Consider the following 22,163-nt stretch of genomic DNA (forward strand, 5'->3'; position numbering starts at 1 on the left):
ACACTGTAAAGATTAGGGCTAATGCATTTCCATCCTCTCGCTCCAGTGTAGGGCTGCAGGGCCTCTCTAATCACACTGTACACTTTTCCCACAGTCAATAAAAACATACGCCACACATGCTCTCTGTAAGAGCACTCTTTATCCTGTAGACAAAGGAAAGAAAAGTGAAAACAGCATTGCTAACAAACCCGACAGATTTTCTTGATTTATCACAGAATTGATTTTAATGCTGAAACCATTCGTGAAAAGATTTGTTGATCAACAGAAAATGAAATTTGGCGATTGATTTATTGTTTAAGTCATATTTCAAGGAAATTTGCTAAACATGGTGTAGTGGTTGAAGCACAAACTGTACAATAACCGCAGTGTCCTTCTCAAATGTCTGCTGCTTTCATTGTAAATTGAACAGATTTTTGGCTGCTGGTCAGATAAACTAAGCAATTTGAAGACCTCACTTTGGCCTCTAGAAAATTGTGATGGATATATTTCATTGTTTTCCAACATTTTATAGATGAAAAGATTAAATTATAAAAGGGTTGGTGGTTTTGCTTTCTTATCCAGGTTTTGCGATATGAGATTTAGATTCTGAGACCTTTGCCTGAAATCCAGTATAATGGAGGTGAATGGAATTTTGTTTATGGTGCTCGCAGCATAAGAAGTTTAATTTAAAAACATTAATCAGTAATACCTCTTTCCAGAATCAGTAACCTGGTAACTCTTGATAATCCACAGATGATGCTGTAAAAAGAAAGAAAGATATAGTCATAAAGAAAACTATTTACAGTGTGTTTTGTGTGTTATCCAGATTAACTGGGACGTTATTTCTAGAAAGAGTTTTTACTGTGGAATTTTTTAGATTTAATTTTTCAATGCTGAACAGAATAACAACAACAAAAAATCTATTCAATTCCCTTGTTTTGCGGACCATAACTATCTGCTTGGGTAGATATCACTTACTTACAGGCAAGTAAGAGAATAAGAAAATAATATAAAATGAATGAAATACTTGACAGATTCACCAAAATAATCATAGTTGTGACTCAAATAGTTGCATTGCAGCCCAAATACAACAGATTGTATTTTAAAAAAAGAACAAGGAGGTTGATGTGACCTCATAATGACATCTCACTGTTTTCAAAAACACATAGGTCAAGCTAATGAATTCATGTCACCAAGCACCTTCTCCTCCTCTCTTTTGAGCTTAATGTGTTCTTAGTTTCGACAGTTAATTCACAACCGAACATCCACTAACTCTCCCCACCAGTGAACAAACAAAGGGGTCCTCTTCACTAATGGTCCCTGAGGCTCCACCACTATCTATTGATCTGCTGTCACCCAATTTCTCCGTGACTTATGCCCTTCTTAATTCCCATTACTGTGCACACTGAAGCCTTATCAGGGAGAACAATAGGCTGGTTGTCACTGAGGGCAAAAATATGAGCGGGCCTGTGACAGTGTGAGCGCAAACTCATGACTTCAACTCCTCGAGCCCTCTCAGTGACCTCTACGCTTGTGTAGGCCAGTTTGAAGCCCAGCGTCAGAATACTAAACTCAATCGGGACCGTTTGCAGATGAATCAGAAAATTGGATCTCTCTCGTTTCATAAAAACGAGCCCCAAAAAACCGAGGGCCGGCTCCTTAGCCATAAAACTGTCTCCATGATATGTCTCTAGCAATGATGATTCTCAGTTCCTGTGTGCCCCCTCTCCAGTTCTTCCATCCGCTGCCTGCTATCTCTTCCTTTCAATTATATGTTTCTCTGCTCTTTTAGACAAAGAGTAATAAAGCTATAAATTGTGTATCCGGCAGAAGGTATGGACATTCTGTCTCTGAACTGCTGTTGAAACTGCCATAAACCACCCACAAAGTCAAAGATAAGGATTTACAGTTATTTAACATCATCCTTGTCCCCTAAATCACACTGATAAGAGAATTAAGTGATGGCTATAGGTTCTTTGTCCTCTAGCTATTGATTTTTTTAACAGAGAGGGCCAGTGCATTGTTTTTATTGAACATCCTATTTGCTTTAAGCTTAAGAGTGGAAATACAGCTTTTTGGATTGTTTTTATGGAGCTACAGATTCTGCACACTGAATTAATTTATCTGATATCCATTCACTGTGGAAATGTTTTCAGATGTAGGATCACAAAACATGATAGAATTGTTGTTTTATATAGTCAATTCGATCTCATTACAAATTGTTTTTGGATATACCACAGTTGTTACGCCACAGTTAATATCTCCAATTCCAGCACCAGAACAGAGTATAAGCCAGCACTGGATGTACGGATATTATCCCTTCTTAATAAGAATCATTGTTCCTTTTTGGCTTTTCTAGACAAAACACATGATTTGATTTACAGGAAGACATCCATCTATAATAGTAATTGGTATTAATATCAAATGCAGCAAATAATCCGCTTGTTAAAGCAACCATTGTTTCGCCAACCCCCGGAGTATATGTCCCTCTTAGCGCATAATGTCCCAGTTTGAACAAAGACGTGTTTAGCTTAGCGGAAGTTAGTCACTTGTTTCAGCATGAAAACACTTATGTCAGTGCCTCCGAGACGGCAAAGCTGCAGCCGTTCACATTTAATGATTCAGTTGCTGTTTAGCTTCAAGTTCACGACCCCGCAGCTATGATAAATGTCAAGCGCGACAATGTCCCGCTAACTAGACATGCCACTGCCAACCAATCATCTTGTTATTGACTGGGAAAGCATAAGGCGCTGTAATGTGACTCTAAATGCTACATTACAGTGTATCTATCTCGGTAACCATGTGGGCCGGTTGTTCAGTCTGATTCAGTCTTTTTTATTTTGCTCAGAGCACCACTGTCAGTTTCTTCTCTGGATCATCCAACAGGCTTGTGGGCAATTTATGATTATCTGTCAATATTTTCATTAATCATGGCAATTTTTTTATCTAGATAGAGAATTGAAGCTACTGCTGCTAATGCAAACTGTGTAGACAAACTGTTAAAGCCTCAAAACTTGACTTCAAATCTTATGTTTTTCTTAGTTAACATCCTTAATTATTATTTATTAAGAGTTTAACACTGAAAAATTCAGCTAATTGGCTTCATCAGTGCTGTGTGGGTGTGGTTTGATCAGATTTGATTGATAGCTTCCTGGCAACAGAGGCAAATTACCCACCAACTGTTATGATTTAAATGTTACTAAAACCTGATCCATGCATGGAAACACGTGACCTTTCTCCAACTGAACGCCACCCACTTCAAACTGGTGAGAAGACCACCTACAAAAACACAAATAAAGAAATCTTTCACATGAAATAACCAAAACTTGTCACTTGTCACCAGCCACCTTTTCCCCCTCTGTTATGAGATCAGTGTATTCTTAGTTTAGACTATTAATTATTTTAATTATGTCTCAATCATTGAAACATCAGCGTGCAGGAAAATACTTCCAGTCTGGCGCTGCTGCATTGGTCTGTATTTGTTCTGTCTGTCATTAACCTACAATGTATTCTTCTTAAGCTCTCACTCTCTATCAGCTGTTCACTTGTTTTAGCGATGACATTGTTCATGCAGTATTTGTTGAACGATGTTAATTCTGTCCGGGTGTCATCTCCTTCAGCTTGGCTTTGGATTGATGTGATGACAGCAATTAATGAATTTGATCCTGTGTATTAAAATAGCCCTTGTTTGCGTCAGTGCCCAATCAATGTATCTTTGGCATAAGAATAAGGTGGTGACATGAAAGCCTAAGTTGTTAATGAAAGTGTCATTAGCAGCTCAATATGATGTTTGACAAATGAACAGGTTATACTTCATGTGAAACAAGGGCTTAGTTGTATGGTTGAAATCAAAACCTCAGTATTAATAAGAAACAATATAAATCACAACAATTAAAACTGATGTTCAAAGCATTGAGCTGTTATCTGCTGTTAGGCATTACTTCAGAGAAAACTCTTCCCACAAGTAAAACAAAAACTTACTAACTTACATTCATTTGGACAACAGAATTTTGTGAAACGATACAACATAATATGATCATATCATCGTAATGCTGTTCCACTGAAAGACGATCAGTGATAATAAGGGAAAGGTTTGCAGCACTGACCCACCTTCCTCTTTGGTGGGAGGTATTTATGATAGTTTAGAGCTGCTGGGTGGGACGGCTTTGCTCTGTCATGCTGCTACCATATATCAATCCCAGAAGAAGCTAAAGGGCCGCTTCTCTATGTATAGCCAGCTGGGTTTTATTTTGGCTGAGGGTCATTCTGTCTTATAGACAGACCTCCCAGTTTGTAAGTGCCCACTGAATAGGGGTTACGCAGGTGGCGAGATGGTAGTGACACTGACAGTAATTCTTGTTCTTTTATTAAAATATGCTTTTTTTCAGCAGCAGTCACTTGACAGAGATTACTGAACTCAACTCAACTTAATTTGATTATCATTTAGAGAATGTTTCCATTTGCACTGATGAAGATGAAGTACACAAGACTCATGTGTTGGAGATTGATGTCAACACTCAAACTCTTATTTCATCTCCAAAATTAGTTTAGTAATACTGTTAGGTTTTTCAGAATTAAGAAAAACTTGAATCTCATGTATCATTTTGAAAGGCCGATAGTCCATCAAATGTTTTATGAACCCAAGAATTTTCTCAGACTACACAACAAAGGAGCTTGAATCTTTCAGCGGGTACAAGGACATGAAAATTTACCAAAAGTTAGAGATAAAAGGCTCTTACTGGTGCTGAAACACTGAATTTATTTATCAGACTTTTAGTTATTGATCGCATACTTTGAAGTATTATTAAGTATAAACACTAAACATTACCTGGTTGCTAGTTAACTTTTCAAATGCAAAAGTTTCCTTCCTTGTCACCATTTCACATCATTGCAAGTTGCTGTATACCTTTTTTGACAAGATCAGACAAAATCGATCATCTTAAGAACACAGTAACTTAACAGCTCCAGCAATGATAGTGTAATTTGTCATTATTTTTGAGATTTTAGAAAAAATATCTTTAGATTAAATAATTGTTAGTTGCATCCCTCATTAGTTTTCACCTGACCATGACTCAATATGCAGCCTAAACCCATCAATGATCATGAAAAGGGTTAATTGACCAAGAGCTCACTGTCCACTAGCCAAGCATGTTAAAAATATCCTCTTGTTTTTGGCTCCGCCCCCTAACAAAAAGCACTTTGAGATAACCATGACCACTGGTGGTGCTCTCCCTCATTAGTGAACTGTGGGAACAAAAGACCGAATAAAGGAGTCCAAAACCCACATAAATACAGCCAAGCGGGAATTATGCTCAAATGTAAAACTCCCAAACAAACGAGATTGGTAAAACTCTCCGGGGTGTCTTCTAAACTTTGCTGCTGTCATCAATCAAGAATATTGCCACACGAGTCTATACAGGACTTGGGACAAACTGCTTCTTTAAGCATTTCTCCGGGAGGCATAAAAGTGTATTTATGGTCACCATGGGCAGGTATAAAAGAAGATTGGCAAACATGAAAATCAAGTCCTCTCCCGGGTGCCATCTAGCCATGCTCTGCTGTGTTAAATCATAGATGGAAAGAACAACAGTCTGGTGGCACAACAGTCCAGTCTGACAAAGCACTGCCTTGGGCCTGGGTTTTACATTCTCTCTAAAGCCCGTTATTGGAGTCAATGTTTTGTCTTTATACCTGTTTTCAGCTCTGTAATGAACTTCATCTGTCTTATTCTGCACATCGATGACATGTTCCGGTTTAATGTAACCTACAGTTTAGTGTATATTACCCAATGCCAAGATTTAAGGCTGTAGAAGATCCTGTTTCTGCACTTAGCTGATGTGGGATTGATTTCCTTTACGAATATATGAATCACTGGGGTCATTACAGAGCTGGACTCTTTCATTAAATTGAGCTATATCTCCTGCCTCAACACAAGGTCTTCTGAGAGGCCCTGCACCAAGAATGCACTGTACCTCCATGGGCTAAAACCACTTTGAAAACAGCCACATGTAAAGTATAGCTTCATTTATCCCACAAATGCAGAACATTGATCCTCTACGGAGAAAATGGGTGACAACATCTTGAAGCCCTTAAAGGTGCAGCATGTAGGTTCTCCTACATGCTTGGGAGGGGGGGTGTTCAGTTTGTTGCAATCTGCAACCTCACCACTAGATGCCACTAAATTCTACACACTGCACCTTTAAGTTTTTAATAATTCAGATGTAGATGTAGACGGAGGGATAGTAAATATACTTAGTAGATCTAGTTGATTAATGGAGAAGCAAAACTGTTATCTGAATGAAGAATATCAATAGAGGTAAAAAATTAAACACAAATGTAACGACACAACCTTTTACTCATTAAAAATACCTTAATGCATTCCAAAACCCTTTTAATTGGGAGGCTTATAATGGATCACTGCAAGTTGCTCTCACTAGAATATTCCTCACACACACACACACATATACACACACGGGCAGTATTGACTTTTCAAATAAAAAGACATTAATGTAGATAACGGCCATTTTGAATCCTCATTAGTCACCGGTAATCTAGAAACATGGGCGATATATTAAGAGTGGTGTTCGCGGCTAGTCATTAAAGGAGAAATAAAAGACAAAATAAATCCAGTCTTGGAACGCCTGCCATTAATCATGTTGGCCACTGCTGGCTGGCTGCTTAACAGTTTTATTGAGTCATTTATGCTGGTTTTCCTGATAATCCATTTATTCTGAATAATGCCTCCCTTCATGCTCAAAGTGCTGTGTTCAGGTGATACCACTATAAGCAGTATTTTTTCCCCCCCTCGACAAACCTATATTATAACAATTATATGCAATGGTTGACAGACGAAAAGCAACAATTGCACATTATTCAGGGAAGCTTTTAATTAGAGTATTAAGTATATTTTCAATTATTCCTTAAGGGGATCACAAACCAAGATAATATCAGAGATAATTTACTGCAGAGTGTCCGATTAGAATAATTTAAATGTAATTTTCACTGCAGAGAATTGATAAACAAGAGAAGCAAAATATGCATAAACGTTCACTAGTGTCCCTGAAATAGCACACAGAGCTGTGCATAACGTCATGTGCGGTGAGACATTGTAACGGTAAACAATTATTAAGATGTTCCAGTGTACAACACAGCAAGGGAGGATCACATGCAGTTGCTGCGGAGCGTTAATTCCTCTGGCCAGACTCCTGGCTGGCTCTGACAGTCGTGCATCACAAGACTCCTTAGACACAAACAAGAACGACAAGGCCCAGAGTCAACCAGACCCCATCTGACCCTCATTTGTAATAAGAAGGTCCTGTCCAATGTCCATATGTGGTGGGTTACACAAGGAAGCAGTTCTGACAGATTTTTAAAGGCGGCTCTGCCTGCAACATCCTTACACCTGACTGAAGACTGACTGCTGTGAATCTCTGAAGACAAACACCGCCACAGACAGCCACAGCTCAACTCCTTCATTACGTATGTGAAAGAGCTGTTCCAGGGCTCTGTTCTAGGACTCAAATTACCATTCACGACCTTTCAATGCCTGAGCTTTGTCCCAACACCATAGTACATACTATTTATAAGCAGTATTTGACTGTGGTGTGATCACACTGGAAAAAATATGAAAACAAGTTAGTACACAGATTAAAAGACTTGATTTGTGATTGTTCTATTTGTGGACACTTGCTGTGTTCCAATTCCTTGCTAAATACTAACTGTATATACTGGTGTGTGTATATACTGTATACAGCACTGTACATACTAGTATACTAATCACTTGTGCCTTGGTTCATGGCCAGTCATTCATTTTGAGATATCCTGCAGAACAGGATCAAAACCATCAAATTCCTCATTAGTGGTTAAAATTTGAGGATTACCCCTTTAAGCGCTTGTAGATTTAAAAAAAAAAAAAAAAAAAAAAATCACAGCTGTTACTTTTCAAGCCAAAAATGAGCCGTCTGTTTCCGTTCAACATTAGTAGATATGCGGTCGTATATTTAGCAATTTTGAGCGTTCTCAGCAGCGTTTCTCTGACGACATGATTCTGCAGGGAGTTTCTGCTGTCACAATAAATCAGAAACAGACAGGATACAGTATAATCATGCTGGTGTCCTGTTTCACTCAGCCTGAATGCTTCAGCAAAATCTACGCTGCACGTGGTGGCGCACACCACAACTGCGCATACCCGCAGTGCTTGATGGTTGACTTGAGAGGAATAATCCATGGGAGATAACATACAAAGACCCGTTGATGGTTTATGTTGCAAGTCTTCCATTGTACACAATGATGTACTGTACTGCCAGTAGCTCTCTTTATTCTTTAACCTCCTTTTCTTTGATGGTAGATGAAATAAACGGGATGCTTTGTTGGAAAATAAGCCTAGAAGGTCTGTTTTATATCTTAAAATGTTGCTCATACCTTAGAAGTGAGGCGTTAAAGATATTTGATGATGTTTGAAAACAGTGTTCCACTCTTTAACCGTATGAAGCCTACACTTCAAAACCAAAGTAAATTGAGATGCCTGAAATATCAGAGTAGGGAGTCGTGGTGTGCTTATATCTGAGCTTTCCTTCCCTTCATAAAGATGAATCATAACGTCTAATTCTCACAAATTACCCAAACATTATGTAGCTCTCTCATTTCCAGCACTGTTTAATCTCTGTCTGGAGTATTCGCTGTCACTTCATGTTGCAAACACTCCTTTCACTCTGGCAGTTCATTGTCTTTTGATGGGCCATAAAAGGCTCGGTTTGATGGATGATAACTCGGGGCGTCTCTCTTTGTTGTGGGATGTGACGACTGAGCGCATGTGAGATGTGAGGAGAAGACTCGGTGTGAATGGGAGATGTCATCGATGTCTTGCGCTGACACCGAGGCCCTAAGCACGGGGCTTTGATCTCCATGAATGATCGCAAAGCAAACACAAATAAAAGATTCCAGCGTGTTACAGTTTCCAGTAAGAAAGTTGCAAGTTAACTGTTTTTCCAAGAGGTTTCCTCCTGATTGGCGATGCATTTCTAGAAGTAAAAAATACCTGCTGATCAGACCCTTGTAACGATTTAGAGGCTGACAAATTGGAAAAGGTGTTTCTAGGAGGGTAGAGCATGCTCTGGCTTCTACCTGTATGTAAAACGTGATTTATCAAGTGAGAAGACGGCTCATGTCATTGCCTTCTGATCCGGTCCAATAAATATTGAGCGCTCTATAGGCCCTGGACTCCCTGCTGACCCTACAACATCTGCTCAGCCACTTACTACTTAATATATTAGCTGTGAGAACAGGGCAGGTGTTTTCAGCCGGAGCCAGTGAACATGAAAAACAGATTGTGCCTCCGGTTCATGCAATTGAATTAAAATGAGTCACCACCAGCTTTCCTCATAAAATAAAAACACAAATGTTATGGCATGAAGGGCAGGTGGGAATATAGCATAGGTCTGCTTGATGGTGGCAAAAAAGTAAAAATATAATTGACTGCAGCTTGCATAAGGAATATATACCGACATAAATGTATATAAATCAAGGTTATTAAAAACAAAGGCTGACTTTGTGCTATAAATTGTGTTACAGTATATTGCAGCCATTTGTTGCTGTAAAGCAGCTCTCCGTGTCTGCATGAGGCTCTTTGTAATTTTACTTTGATGTTTACTTAACCAGCTGAGTATAACGTGCTTCATGGCCTTTCCATTAAAGATTATGAAAGGAGCACTTTAAAGGTCTAATCATACTGGTACTTAGCCTTATGAGCAAACATTTATCAGCTATAAGCGCTACTTATTAGGTTTAGGTCTAATTAAAAGGAATTAAATATATTTGGAGCAGATCCCTAGGAGACATACGTGACAAACCCGTTTGATTAGAGCTGATAGCAGGTCTGCTCTGATCTACTTGGGTATTAGACATATTGACACACAGACCAGAGACCTGCTGCAATTCCCTGAGTACACTTACAGTATATTTTTCTTACTGTCAACATATCTCATGTGCAGAGCCAAACCAACAATGAACTGATTGAATTGATTCTTAGCCTGATATATATTTTAATATATCTTATTCCTCTTTGCCGTAGATCACTGTTGTTTTCCAAAAACTATAAGAAAACACGCCAGTGGTCGCAGGCTTTGTGCTACATTGTTAATTTCTCAGTGAACTAGTGCAAAGTCAAGAGATTGTGATATGTAGCACAGCAAGCTAGCTGAACTCTGTAAACAGAACTGCGTTTCAGCACATGCTCAGTGACATCTGCCTTACATGGAACTACTCTCCAGAGATTGAAAACGTGATTGCTGTTATTAGTCTTTGGAGCTGTTTCTAAACAAAGAACCAGAGAACATGCCACCCAGTGCAACAGTGTTGCTCATTGAAGTGTTTTTAATAGTTTTTTGGAGGTCTACAGCACAGAAGAATGAGATATATCAGGCTTTGGATACACGCACAATACATGAAAGCAGGAACAATTCATTGTTGGTTTGGCTCTGCACATGAGATTTGTTTGCGAAAGAATTTTTTTTTTGTACAGATTTTGATATATCTGCCACTGAGGTTTTTGCCTCCACCACAATACAATGGTGGTGAGTGGAATTTGGTTTGGGATGCTCAAAGTACCGATTAAAAAAGAATAAAAAAAATAACCGCATTACCCTGAACAGTTTTAAGAGGGCCTAAATCTTTGGTAGAAAGTAAACTGGTATTTTATATGTTATTTGGTTTAACTGACTTTTTTAAATGATGATCAAATGTGACTGTGACTCAAAACAAGACAAAATTACACTTTAGATGACTTTACAGGGCTTTTACTTTAAGCCTGGTGATAATTTGTCTTATTGTCAACAAATCCCATGAAAAGACCAAAAGTATTTCCCGGGTAGCCACAGTCTGATATAGCGCATTCCTCTTCGCCATAGACCAAAAACATGTAATGTGTTTTAAAAACACATAAATTAGCCACACTGCTTGTGAAAAAAAAATCTGGCACATGTATCCCATTACTGTCTATGACTATGATTATTTGGATACAGAACCTTAACTCCGATGCAATTAAAACATCTCTAAACATTTCTTCTCATTGAAATAAGAAATTCAAGATCGTTCAGGAGTTCAGAAATCACAGATGTAGCTGCGAATTACTGTGGACTTTACACTTGTGCTCACCTGTGTGGGTGTAACACAGCCTGAAACCGCATTTCAGTCCTCCTGTCAGCTGAAAATGAGTAATGTGCTGCAAATCATAGCCTCAGGATAAAACCATATCTGAAGCAGTATTTGAAGGATATCAAAAACCCAGGATACCTCAAATTGACCCCTATCATTTCCTCCAACAATGTATGCACTTTTCTTTTTTTACTCTTTTGTGTCTTTTTCTCCCATATGAGTCCAGCTTTATGTTGTACACAGCAATCCTCAGCCATCTGGTTTTCATTTCCTGTGAGCTTCAAGATGGTAGGAGAGTTAAAAAAAGGAGCCTCGTTTGAACCAGGGGCTAATGTAGTCAGGATGGAATCTGTCACTCAGTCTATTGCATGTTGATGACTAAGGGCAGTTTCAGCTGTAAGCAGTCCATGATTTATGGACACCGAGTGAACTGTTGTAAGCAAAAGCCAACTAGGAGTTCAGAGCAGCAACTGGGCCCTTTTTTGGCTGCGGCTCGCCTGCATTTTCTTTCCATTCATGCCAAAGTATTTCGCACGGCAATTAGCTCTGTCCTCATTTGGGTCTGTAGTCCCACAGGGTTAGCAAAGCCATTTATCATCCTCAGGGCTTGGAACTCCGCAGCTCTGTCTCAGGTAGTTTTTGTAAACAGTCATTGGCCTGGCTCTTTCCATTTTGCCAAACGAGTAGGAGATACAGTAGTTTTGAGGTTCTGCCATCCATCCATCTGTCGTATGCTTTGCTTTTTCTCTACAGGTGTGAAGGCAAAAGGGAAATGTCATTTCACATGGCTCATTTGTCATATGGTAACTACATAGTTAGAGTGAATGGAGTGATGACAACATGGCCCCTTGCTTTTTTCGGAGGGTCAACCGACTTAAATTTGGGGTGTAGAGTTTGGGCAAGACTGAAAAATATTCTGTACATGGCTAATGAGGAGTACGCTCACAATAAAAAGCACTGTAATTATTATTTTTCATAACATTAATGATATTTAGTCTTTTAGTAAGCAAAATTTATAGTGCTTTTTAATAGCAGACTTGACATTTAGCACATGTTTACACAGATACAGATGTAAGATATGTAACCTCGTTAGACGTGCATTAAAGAACTATTCATGTTGAATCTATGCCTCGAGTTATATTGAAACGTTGGCTGTGCTACAAGTATTTATATAGCTTCCAAATGCCTGTGGGGCGTTAAAACACATATTTGAGCAGGCAGAGCCATAAACATATGCTGGATACATTTTTTTGTGTTCTTAGCCGCAACATCTTCAGAGGCAGCCAGGAAAATAATTGAACTACAGTATGTGCATTTTTCTATTTTCAGATCTATCCTTGGAGAGTCATTACTTTACAAAGAGCTTGCCAACTGATTCTGAATCCATCATGTGTTGAACCGATATATATTGCGGTCTCTGTTGCTACTACGTCTTTATCAATCAGAATTAAGGAATTAGATTAAGCTCTTTGGCTTTCTCCTTCTTAAGTGGAGTCACATTGCAGTGCAGGCCCAGGGGTTACAGGGAGTATCAGATGGGACTAATTGTCAAGGTTATGTCTCAGCGGATGATTGATGTGGGGCCAGGCTGTTTTTGTCAGCCTGTCAGGTGGCTGGAATGTTTAATGTTCTCATTATTGGTTGCTCTGTTGTGTATATTTCTCTGTCAGCGCCGCTGAGCCATCTGAACTGCCAGAGCACTTCAAAGGCCTGCAGGTCATCCGTCTTCCTCCTGATGCCCTGAATGTTCAGCCTCAGCTGAGTGCTGGTGATTTGTTATGACTTGAGAGCCAGCTGACAGACAGGTCTCCTATAAAAAAACATGCACCCATTTCCCTTTTGTCGTGCAGTGAAAGCATCGCTGCTCCTGTAATGGGGAGGGGGGCAACTGTCACAGGAGGCTGGCACCTGACAGTTGTGTCATCTCACTAATTTGCAGACAGGATGACTTGAAGTATTTTGTCTTCTTTTATGCGTCAGTGTGGATTTTGGTTCTGGTGTCACAGACTCTCACAGGTCACCATCTGTTGTGGAGCGCCACAGGGAACGAAGCTGAAGAGGGATCACTATATTAAGGCCCATTTTCATATTCATCATTAGTTGAGGGCTCGGTATAGGCCATGTGATGGCACTGAGCAGAGAGCATCATGGGAAGAATGCTGATGGCTGCAAAGCCAGTCAGACAAGAAAAGTGAGAGGTGAGACATTAAAGACAAGAGGAGGGAAAACCAAATCCAAATCTCAATTCTTTTCCCAGGCCTTTTACAAGATTGATTGTTTTCTGCTGATTTAATTTTGGATCATACGAAAACAGTCCATTTGTCTTAAAGAAAAATGATGTGCCACATGGTGCAGATGGAAATTTTTTTCTGAAAGCTGAAAAAGATTAAAGAGAAACTCTGCTCCTCAGCCCTAATCACGAGCTGTAGATTACTCTGTCGATTTAACCAGATGGCAGGCTTGATTCTGCAGGCTCTCCTGTATATTAATGAACAGCAGTCTGTTATATTTGACTTAGGTATGTCCATCACCTGTAATGGTCTGCCAGCTGGCATTATGCATTTTGCACCACTTTGGGTCCACGTGGCATTTTTCATTTGCAACGTTATTGAAAGAACTTTTTTTTTTTTTTTTTTTTTTTTTTTTTTTGTTCCCTGCTATTTTCCATCATTGTCACTGTTCTGATAAATATTTTTTTTTCACCAGGAAGAAAAGTCACCAAGTTGAGTCCACAGCTAATTTCCTCTCATAGGTCAAGGCAATAATTCTGGCACTAAAACTGTCGCACTGGGCGAAGCACACGAGTTCGATAGTAACTTGATTAAGTTAGCCTGTCGACATGACTGCAAACACGGCAATACAGTATGTTAACAAACCTAATAATAGGAAGGGGGAGATAAAGTGGAGGAGATGGCTGCACAATTTCTGGCCAGTCGTGTGTCTGCCACAACGAGCCGTTGACCTTAAGGAACAGCTTGTGTGGCTTTGGTTTATTGTTAGTTTGTGTGCAATATAATGTTTTCTTTGTCCTCCTCCTCTGCTGGCTCTACAAAATCCATTTATTTGTTTATGACTGTATCAGATCTCCTTCACAACGGCTGCCCGCTCAACATGTTCACGTGTAGTTTGTGAAAGAAACTGATTGTCTTTGTCTCAGAGCGTCAGTCTGAAGGGACTGCCGAAAAACTTAGAGGCAATGAACACCAGCCCACGCACCCAGAAACTCCCTCCATGAATATGCCAAGCCTAATTTTAAACCTACAGCAGGGGGAACTTTGGCTGCGTTTCTCAACCAGAGAGCACGAACGGCGAGGAAGCACAATGCCAGTGTGTCATACATTTAAACACTGTTAAATTAAAGGCTGTTTACTGTTCGCAGAGGCCATTCATCTTACTCAACGTTAGTCTGCTTCTTGCAAATTTGTCAATAAGAGCTTCCACATGCCAACACGAGGAGGGGAAAAAGTTGGGGTTATCAGGAGGTTTTCATAGCATGTCTCTTCAGTCAGCCTGTAGTTAATTAGCCACCTCCACACAATAAGGCTATAAGTCATTAATCACCCGGACCATAGCAGAAGCCGACTAACTGTGAGCAAGACGTTTGGAAACAAAAAGTTTGCCGCCTATGACAGACTTAAATATGGCCCCTGTCAGTGGTGTGTAAATTATAGGGAATGTTGAGTGCTGAAAGACAAGGGCCCACTGTTTAACTCACTGTTGCTCTTTCCTTTGCTTTGTGTGTTGACAGACTGCCTACAAGGGAAAAATTCCCCTTCTCTCCATTTCCCATCGGCTGGCTTATAACTCAAAAAGACACACTTTATCGTGAGCATGCAGGAAATATACACACACAAGTTGTCCACATTAAGATAATCTCAGTATACCACGCTTCATTTTATGATGCCTCACTAAAGTTAATAGAAGAAGACAAGCTCCAAAGGTCAACGGCTCAGTAAAAACCCCAGCTTTTAACTTTGTATTCCTACCGTTTACTTTGCTTGTCAAAGAGAGGAAATGATGGAGTGATGATAAATACTTGGGCTTGTTTGGAGAAGCAAAAGCCTTTCTCCTGCAAAAATAAACCTCCATGTTTCTCGGGATGATGGAAGACGCACTTCTCAGCTGATTGAACATGCAAAAGGTCATTGGTTTTTCCTTTGCGTCTGTTAACAAAGATCCGCCTGCCTCTCCAGAGTACATAAGCAGTGAGGAATTTTTATTCAAAGCAGCAAAAGTTTATGTAACGACAGGGAAATCCCTCGATTGGATCATTAATACAGCTGACAAAAGAGTGTTAAATTCATTATATAATTACAACATGTATAACAAGTGTTTGAAAGCTGGATGATTTATGTATTTGATGAATTTGTGAAAAATTCATTTCCGAGCAACGTCAGCCCGGCGTGGCAGCGATGACGTCCGCCGCCTTCAACCATAACACGCCATACACAGCGCAACACATGGCGCGCAGCTGTGCAGAAGTGACGCGCATGCAGGCCGTTAACGCATACACAGAACACAATTTTTCAACATGTGTCCGCGACGGGCCCACGCTGCGCTGATCTGTTCCCCCTTAGGTGAAAGGCCACGAGTCTTGCTCATGCTGCAGTTCAAAGCAGAGCAGGTGAGGCCGTCCCTGTGATTCAACGTGGAGTCACAAAGCCATCCACTGTCTCGTGTCCCGACAGTATTTTAGATTCAAGCATGTGGGGAAGAGATCATCTGTCACCAGAAAGAAATTGATAGACTTTACCGTCGTAGGATGGTTGTATTGAAGTCCACTGAGCCAGTTAATGTTATAAACAGATGTACCTATACAGTACCTGTATCCATATGATGCAGCATCTGCCCCCGATAACCTCCAGACCTCCTTAATTATGTTAAAACTTTTTCTAAATCCTGAAAAGGCTAAATATACGACATAAGCTCAAATTGTTGCTCCATGGCCAAAATGGTGATGTAATTGATAGAATACATATATTATCATAAATACTGGTTAGATAGCAGATTGTTCAACAAAACTAATGTTGAATAACTTGCTTGTAAACTAAAAAATGTTTTTGTATTCTTATTCTGGAGATGAAAAAAGCAAAAAACCTTATACAATCCACTAATACAGTATTATTTATGGTGGATTACGATAGGATACCATTTACTGCAGCAGGATATACAGTTTTTATTTATAAGGCAACATATTTAAGTATATTTTTTTATCCTTATAGTTAAAAGCAAAGCTAAAGACAGCAGATTAGTTCTTATACCAAAACTTAACTGCAAAGGGAAACTCTTTTTCAGTATTATGCAACTTTCTGCTAGAATAATGGCAACATATTTTAACTTTAGAGACATCTGAGGGACTTTCCTTACTGATATTTTTAAAAAATATTTTGTGAAAGTCTGTGTGTAATGGCTGTTTCATGAGACTAATTTGTGATCTTGCGTGTTTGTCATTTGCTCTGATTTACCCCTTGGAATAGAGTTCTTGATTTTAATGAGACTTCCTGGAAAACAAAACAAAAACGCTAAAAAGCTATTAATATTATAAAATCCTTCACTTAATAATATACTATTGAGTATTAAAAAAAAACACGATTAAGTTTCCACACAAGAAATAACGTAACACTGTAAAATCCAAGACTTTCTTATTATAATTTTCTAAACATTTGATCCACATGTAATGAGCAGAGATGTTCTGCTGTAGTCCACAGACTTTTAAGTCCATTCCTAAATTCAAACTAATGCATCAGCTGATCCTATAAAATTTAATGTACTGAATAATTTACTGACTGGTTTATCTGCACAGACATAAGAGGACGTGTAAGTTTACACAGCAGTGTCACACATCAAATTAAATGTTGAGAAATTACGTTCAAAGATCCATTTGTTCACATCACATTGATGTACTGTTTATGAATGAAAAAAGAGGCATCACATATGATCCACGCTGGCTGGCTGGCTTCATGCTAGACTGGACGCAGTGCTGAATTGTTAGGGGGCTTTATTAGCATATATCACTGAGCTATGTTTTGGACTAATCTACATGAAAGATGGGTTTGTTTGATGAATATGACATCTGACCGTTAATGATGGCGATTTTATTGCTGGAGAGCAGCCTGATTTACTGCGGACCGATAATGACACTGTTAGCTTGATTTAGTTGATTTGTTTTAAGGGGCTGATTAAATAGTTAGGCCTTGTTTTATTTCATGCTCTGTGCTTCATGGCTTCATTACAGCAATCACAAAAGCTGTGGAAACGTTCCACATCTGGTGTCATCGTAAATCTTTGTTTAGAGAGCTCTTCGCTGATATCAGTAGCTCATTTGTCTTCGTTAATGAAACGATAATCCATGACCTCATGATTGAGAAGATTCAGCATGTTCTGATGAGGCCTAGAGATATCGCATCTGCGCACACACACACATACACACACACACACACACACACACGCTGCACAGACTGTAGCCACAGCACCAAGGCCTTCACAATATAATCTACCAAGTGGGTTTAGCTTCTTGTCGCCGTAAGTTAATAAAACAAAAACATACATGCTCATAGACGCCTCATTCATCCAAGATGTTATCTTGTATGAAATATAAAAACATGAAATGGTTTTGTAATTCGGTAATTTGTTTTTACATCTGTACGCCCTTGAAAAACCCCAGTCAGCCTCATCATGGCAACACCAAAACACAAAACAGAAAACAGAAGTTATGACTAAAAGGAAATTTGTTAGATTTCACTGTAATGGTTCACAAATAAATGATATAAATACTCTTTAAATGTATTTGTGTTTGCCACAGCCTCTTACACAAAATAATGATCAATTTAATAAAAAATAAACAACCCCATTGCACAGCCAAACCAACATCCTGAAACAAAATGAAAAAAAAAGAAAAATGATTTAGGCAATTAGATTAATTCCTCTGCTTAAAACTAAAAGGCGTTTTGACCTGACTGAGGCTCACTGAATGTACAATAAATAGTAAATGTGTATTTAAAAAAAAAAGTTCTGGAAAAAAAAATAGATCACTGGAAGCAACTTTAGAGCTGCCTAAAGCTTTAAAAACGTCATGCGGGTAAAAACGGGCGTCACGTTGCATGAGGCCACAGCAGCCACACAAAATAAATCAATGACAATTCTGAAGAAGCTGCTGTGACTGATTTTCCACGTCCATCAATCTGTCAAATCACTCAGTACAAGCGGCCCTTTAAATCGTCTACATTAGGCAGAATTAATGGAACTTTTGCAAGACTTAACAGTTGATTCAGCATAAAGAATCAAATCCATGTTATTGTTTAGTGGTTTGGGGGAAAAAAAGTTCCATTTAAATAAGCAGAAAAATAATTTTCGATGCACAGCAGGTAAACATGACCCCAAAATCTCTCTTGTGTAAAATAATGCACATTGAGGCTGTTGAAAGTTATATTATAATTATTTTTTATTTTTAGTCACGCTTGAAGCTATCGCAAATAAATACACTGATCCCCACATGGATCCAGTCCCTGCATGAAGTACAATATAAAACTCATTGGGCCTAAATCTCCTTTATAAATGTATAATTCTTTGTCTCTACTGGTATCCTAAGGCCGAGGCTGTTGTCAGTCTTTGTCCATACAAGGCGTACGGGGAGTAATATGGCCCGGTGGCTGCAGGCACCGGCACCGGGGCTCCGGGAGTGGGCAGGGGGCTCTTTGAATACGGGTGATAGCGGCTGCTCAGTCCGAGTGGGTGATGGGGGCCCCTCAGGGCCAGCGTACTGGGGCTGCCTGGGCTGCCATTAGGAGGCATATGCATGTGACAAGCCATAGCAGCGGCGGCAGCGGCGTTGGCGAGAGAGGAAGACCCCGGGTACCCAGATATCAACTTCTCCGTACCCGCAAAGGCCGTGTGAGTCCGCAAGTGGCTGAGCAGCTCCTCGGAGGAGGAAAAGCGCTTGTCGCAAGGTCCGTTAGCAGACACCCAGTTACAAACGTGCGGCAGGGGGTCATTGGGCAGTATAAACCCGTAAGGATACAACGGATGCCCGCCGAAGGACGGGGCCGAGGAATGCACGCCGTGTAACGGGTGCGCCGGGTACATGAGGGGGTATCCAGATTTCAGCGCCGTGGCGGCCGCAGCAGCAGCGGCCGCAGAGTCATGTGCGCAGTTGGCGCTGGATGCACCAGACAAATGGCTTGTGCAGTGGTAGCTCAGGCAGTAGGGGTCTCTACACAGACTAGCAGACATGAGGGACGGCGGGGACGCTCCAGCTAGTGGACTCGTTCCTGCTTTACTGCATCCCAGTGAGCTGGCAGCAGCGAACTGTGCGCTCAAAAGCTGACTGCTGGATTTGGTGGGGTCAAGGGTCATTCCGTGAGGGAGGAACGGCTGCGGATAACCTGCATAGGCACCCGCTAAACTTCCAGGATAGGAAATACCAGCAGGTGGCAAGGGGAAAACTGTGTGACCAGGCTTATAGGGGGAAACAGGGGCAACCAGTCCAGAGCCGATGACGGAGGAGGACGATGAGGTTACGCATGGTGAGTCTGATGTAACAGTCTTGGATCCAGATGTGTTCTCCTGGTGTTGGCTGCCATCAGAGGTAATTCCACTTATCCTATGGCTGCCGTTACTATCTGTTGTACTGCTTTTATTGCTGTCAGACTCCTTCGTTTCCTCCTTGTCCCCCGTTTTGCCTTCAGACGGCAGTGGAGAGACGGAGGTGCATGAGCTGGGGCTGCCTGTCCTGGGGGTGAACGGCTGGCAGGTGGCGCTAGGCACTCGGAAACTGGTTTTATCTCCACTGAGGCTACTGCTCGAGTCCTTCTTCTCTGAGGATTTAGAGTAAGGTTTGAAGCTAGATTTGTCGTCGGCTCCGATGTCGCTCATTTTCAGCGGACCAGATTTGGTCTCCTTGTCACTAGATCCATTTGAGGTCACAGAGGACAGTTTGGAGGAGGACGGTGGGTCCGGTTTTCCAATCTGAGAGCATGTTTGTGCCAAAAGAGCCAGTGGACTTTTCTTGGCATCCAGCTGTGAAATAGGACAAAACACAATTAATGACGTCCATAAAAGCACTTGTACATATAATTTTTGGTAGTAAATACGCACACATGACCGTTCCGCGTATTTTACGCATTGCGTATAAACTTATCTCTGGATGAAACTTAAAACAACTCGGCACAATGGGCATGTAAGGGCGAACGTACACACACACACACACACACACAGCTGTTTTACATGAGATAGAAGATAAGATTGTCAAACTGCCACACGTCCGAAACGACATTACACATATTGGCATCAATTTGCTACAACAAGATTATTAATTTTCAAAGTGAGTCCAAATTCGACACATCGGTTTATGCAGAGAAAAAAAGATCAACCATTATGTTTAGAAATCAACTCGTAAACCAGGTCTAGGTCATTTGGAGAGTATTCAGGGCTGTTCCGTCATCTATCAAATATTGTATTTATTATTCTAATTTAAATCTTGTTTGTCAGCAGTTATTGACCCATTTCGTCCACAAAATTCATCCGATGATAGCGGGTTGGAAGTCCAGTGATTTCCGAAGGGAGACACTTTGTAGTTTAAGCGAATTGATGCCCGTGTGCGCAAACGTTTTCACAAAAAAAAACAAATGTTTTAGTGCTTACCTCAATGGGACCGATCGGGGTGGACGGTAAAGGCTGGAGATACTCCGGGTGCAAAATGTGTCCTGCTCGAGCCGTGAGCATTTTCAAAACCTTTATGGGAAGGCGACTGGCTTGGCGAGAAGGGTCTGCGGGAGGAACGGAGTTGTGGACGGTTAGCTGGCTGATCTTCACTGCGCCCTTCTCCCCCGAGGAGCCGCTCTCCCACGCTGGATTCGTGCTATTTCTCAGGACAGAGACCGTGGGCGATGTGATCATGACCCAATTCTCGTGGAAATGGTTGAGAAATACATGTGTAGGGTAAATAAAGCCAACACTCAAGACGTCAGACGGTTATAGCCTTTGCCAAAGATAAAAGCGATAATGTTAAATCCTTAAAAGAGACGCGGAGTGTGTGAGCAGGATCCGTGTATATCACAGCCGCGTTGCTTCATCCCCGGCGTCGCTCTGACAGTGGCTGCGGGTCCGAGAGCAGACTCGGTTTACGTGAGTCGTAGGGCAGGAGGGATCACTCCGCCTCCTCTCCAGCAGCATCTGAGTTAGTCCGCTGATCACAGGCTTTTGCCGCCTCCCAATCAAAAGGAGACCCTGAGGTGATCGGCGGGTCGAGGGAATGTGACGTTTCCTCATCACACGGTTGTGTATTTCACATTTCACCAACTCCGAGCGCTTTTAATTTTGAGTTTTCATATGCGTCTTTGCGTAATTGGCGCTTTGACGCATGCGCCGCCCCTGCGTCCTGTGTGGTTTCAGGGTAGGTGGACCAGGATAACCACGAGGTGAAGATGAAGAGGTTTTGGCCATGTTGAGGTAGCACCAGACACATTTTGATTAACACGATTTCTTAACGTTTTACGTAAGATACCATAGTCCGGGCCTTTTAATTTACGATATTTGATAAATTGACACCAAAGGTCAAATTATACATTCACACTCCTTGTTCTAACTTCAAGTAAGTGAATTTAAGCTAATTGTCATGTGGATAAGCCCAACTTAATGCTTTATCCGTGCAAGAGATGGCAAAAGAAACGGTACGTGGACCACTCGACTCATCAATGAATAACTTTTGGCTCGAAAACAAGAAATAAAACCAACTTTTCTGGTTAGATATTCACCCCAACGTGTAGCCTACCGTTATCCATCGGCATGTTACACATTTTCTGTAACTTTCTCCTCTCAATCACACAGCCTGTCATCTGTCAGTTCCCTGTCCTGGACGCCAGTTATCTGTCAGCTGTCCTCTCGCCTCTTCTCAGTCAGATTCAGGTCAACCACTGTAAAATGAATCCATGAAAAAAGTCGAGAGACGAAGGGATGCGTCTCTCACTCACTCCTCCATCATCATTTAGGCCTGTTAAAATGCGGCCGGTCTTATAATTCAAGACTGTTTAATTGAA

The 22,163-nt window shown here is 40.7% G+C and overlaps 1 protein-coding gene and 1 long non-coding RNA gene across 3 annotated transcripts in view; one reads left to right on the top strand and one right to left on the bottom strand.

Annotated features, from left to right (window-relative positions):
* Positions 1-22,163, top strand: part of LOC122970758 — a 155,077-nt gene that overhangs the window by 15,649 nt on the left and 117,265 nt on the right. The window lies entirely within an intron of this gene.
* Positions 18,551-21,479, bottom strand: LOC122970755 (zinc finger protein 503-like). The gene is made up of 2 exons (XM_044336947.1): positions 20,770-21,479; positions 18,551-20,145 (listed from the first exon to the last, which is right to left on the bottom strand). Exons 1-2 carry the CDS (start codon positions 21,022-21,024, stop codon positions 18,703-18,705), a joined length of 1,698 nt encoding a protein of 565 aa, XP_044192882.1. The 5' UTR covers positions 21,025-21,479; the 3' UTR covers positions 18,551-18,702.

This window comes from Thunnus albacares, chromosome 20 (genome assembly GCF_914725855.1).
Source record: "Thunnus albacares chromosome 20, fThuAlb1.1, whole genome shotgun sequence".
NCBI classification, from domain to species: Eukaryota; Metazoa; Chordata; class Actinopteri; order Scombriformes; family Scombridae; genus Thunnus; species Thunnus albacares.

What these genes read in the sequence shown, in the direction of transcription:
- LOC122970755 (XM_044336947.1), bottom strand. Translation starts at nt 21,024, where the DNA reads ATGATCACATCGCCCACGGTCTCTGTCCTGAGAAATAGCACGAATCCA. An exon ending in CCCCGATCGGTCCCATTGAG is followed by an intron (nt 20,146 to 20,769) that starts GTAAGCACTAAA and finishes CCTATTTCACAG; the next exon opens with CTGGATGCCAAGAAAAGTCC.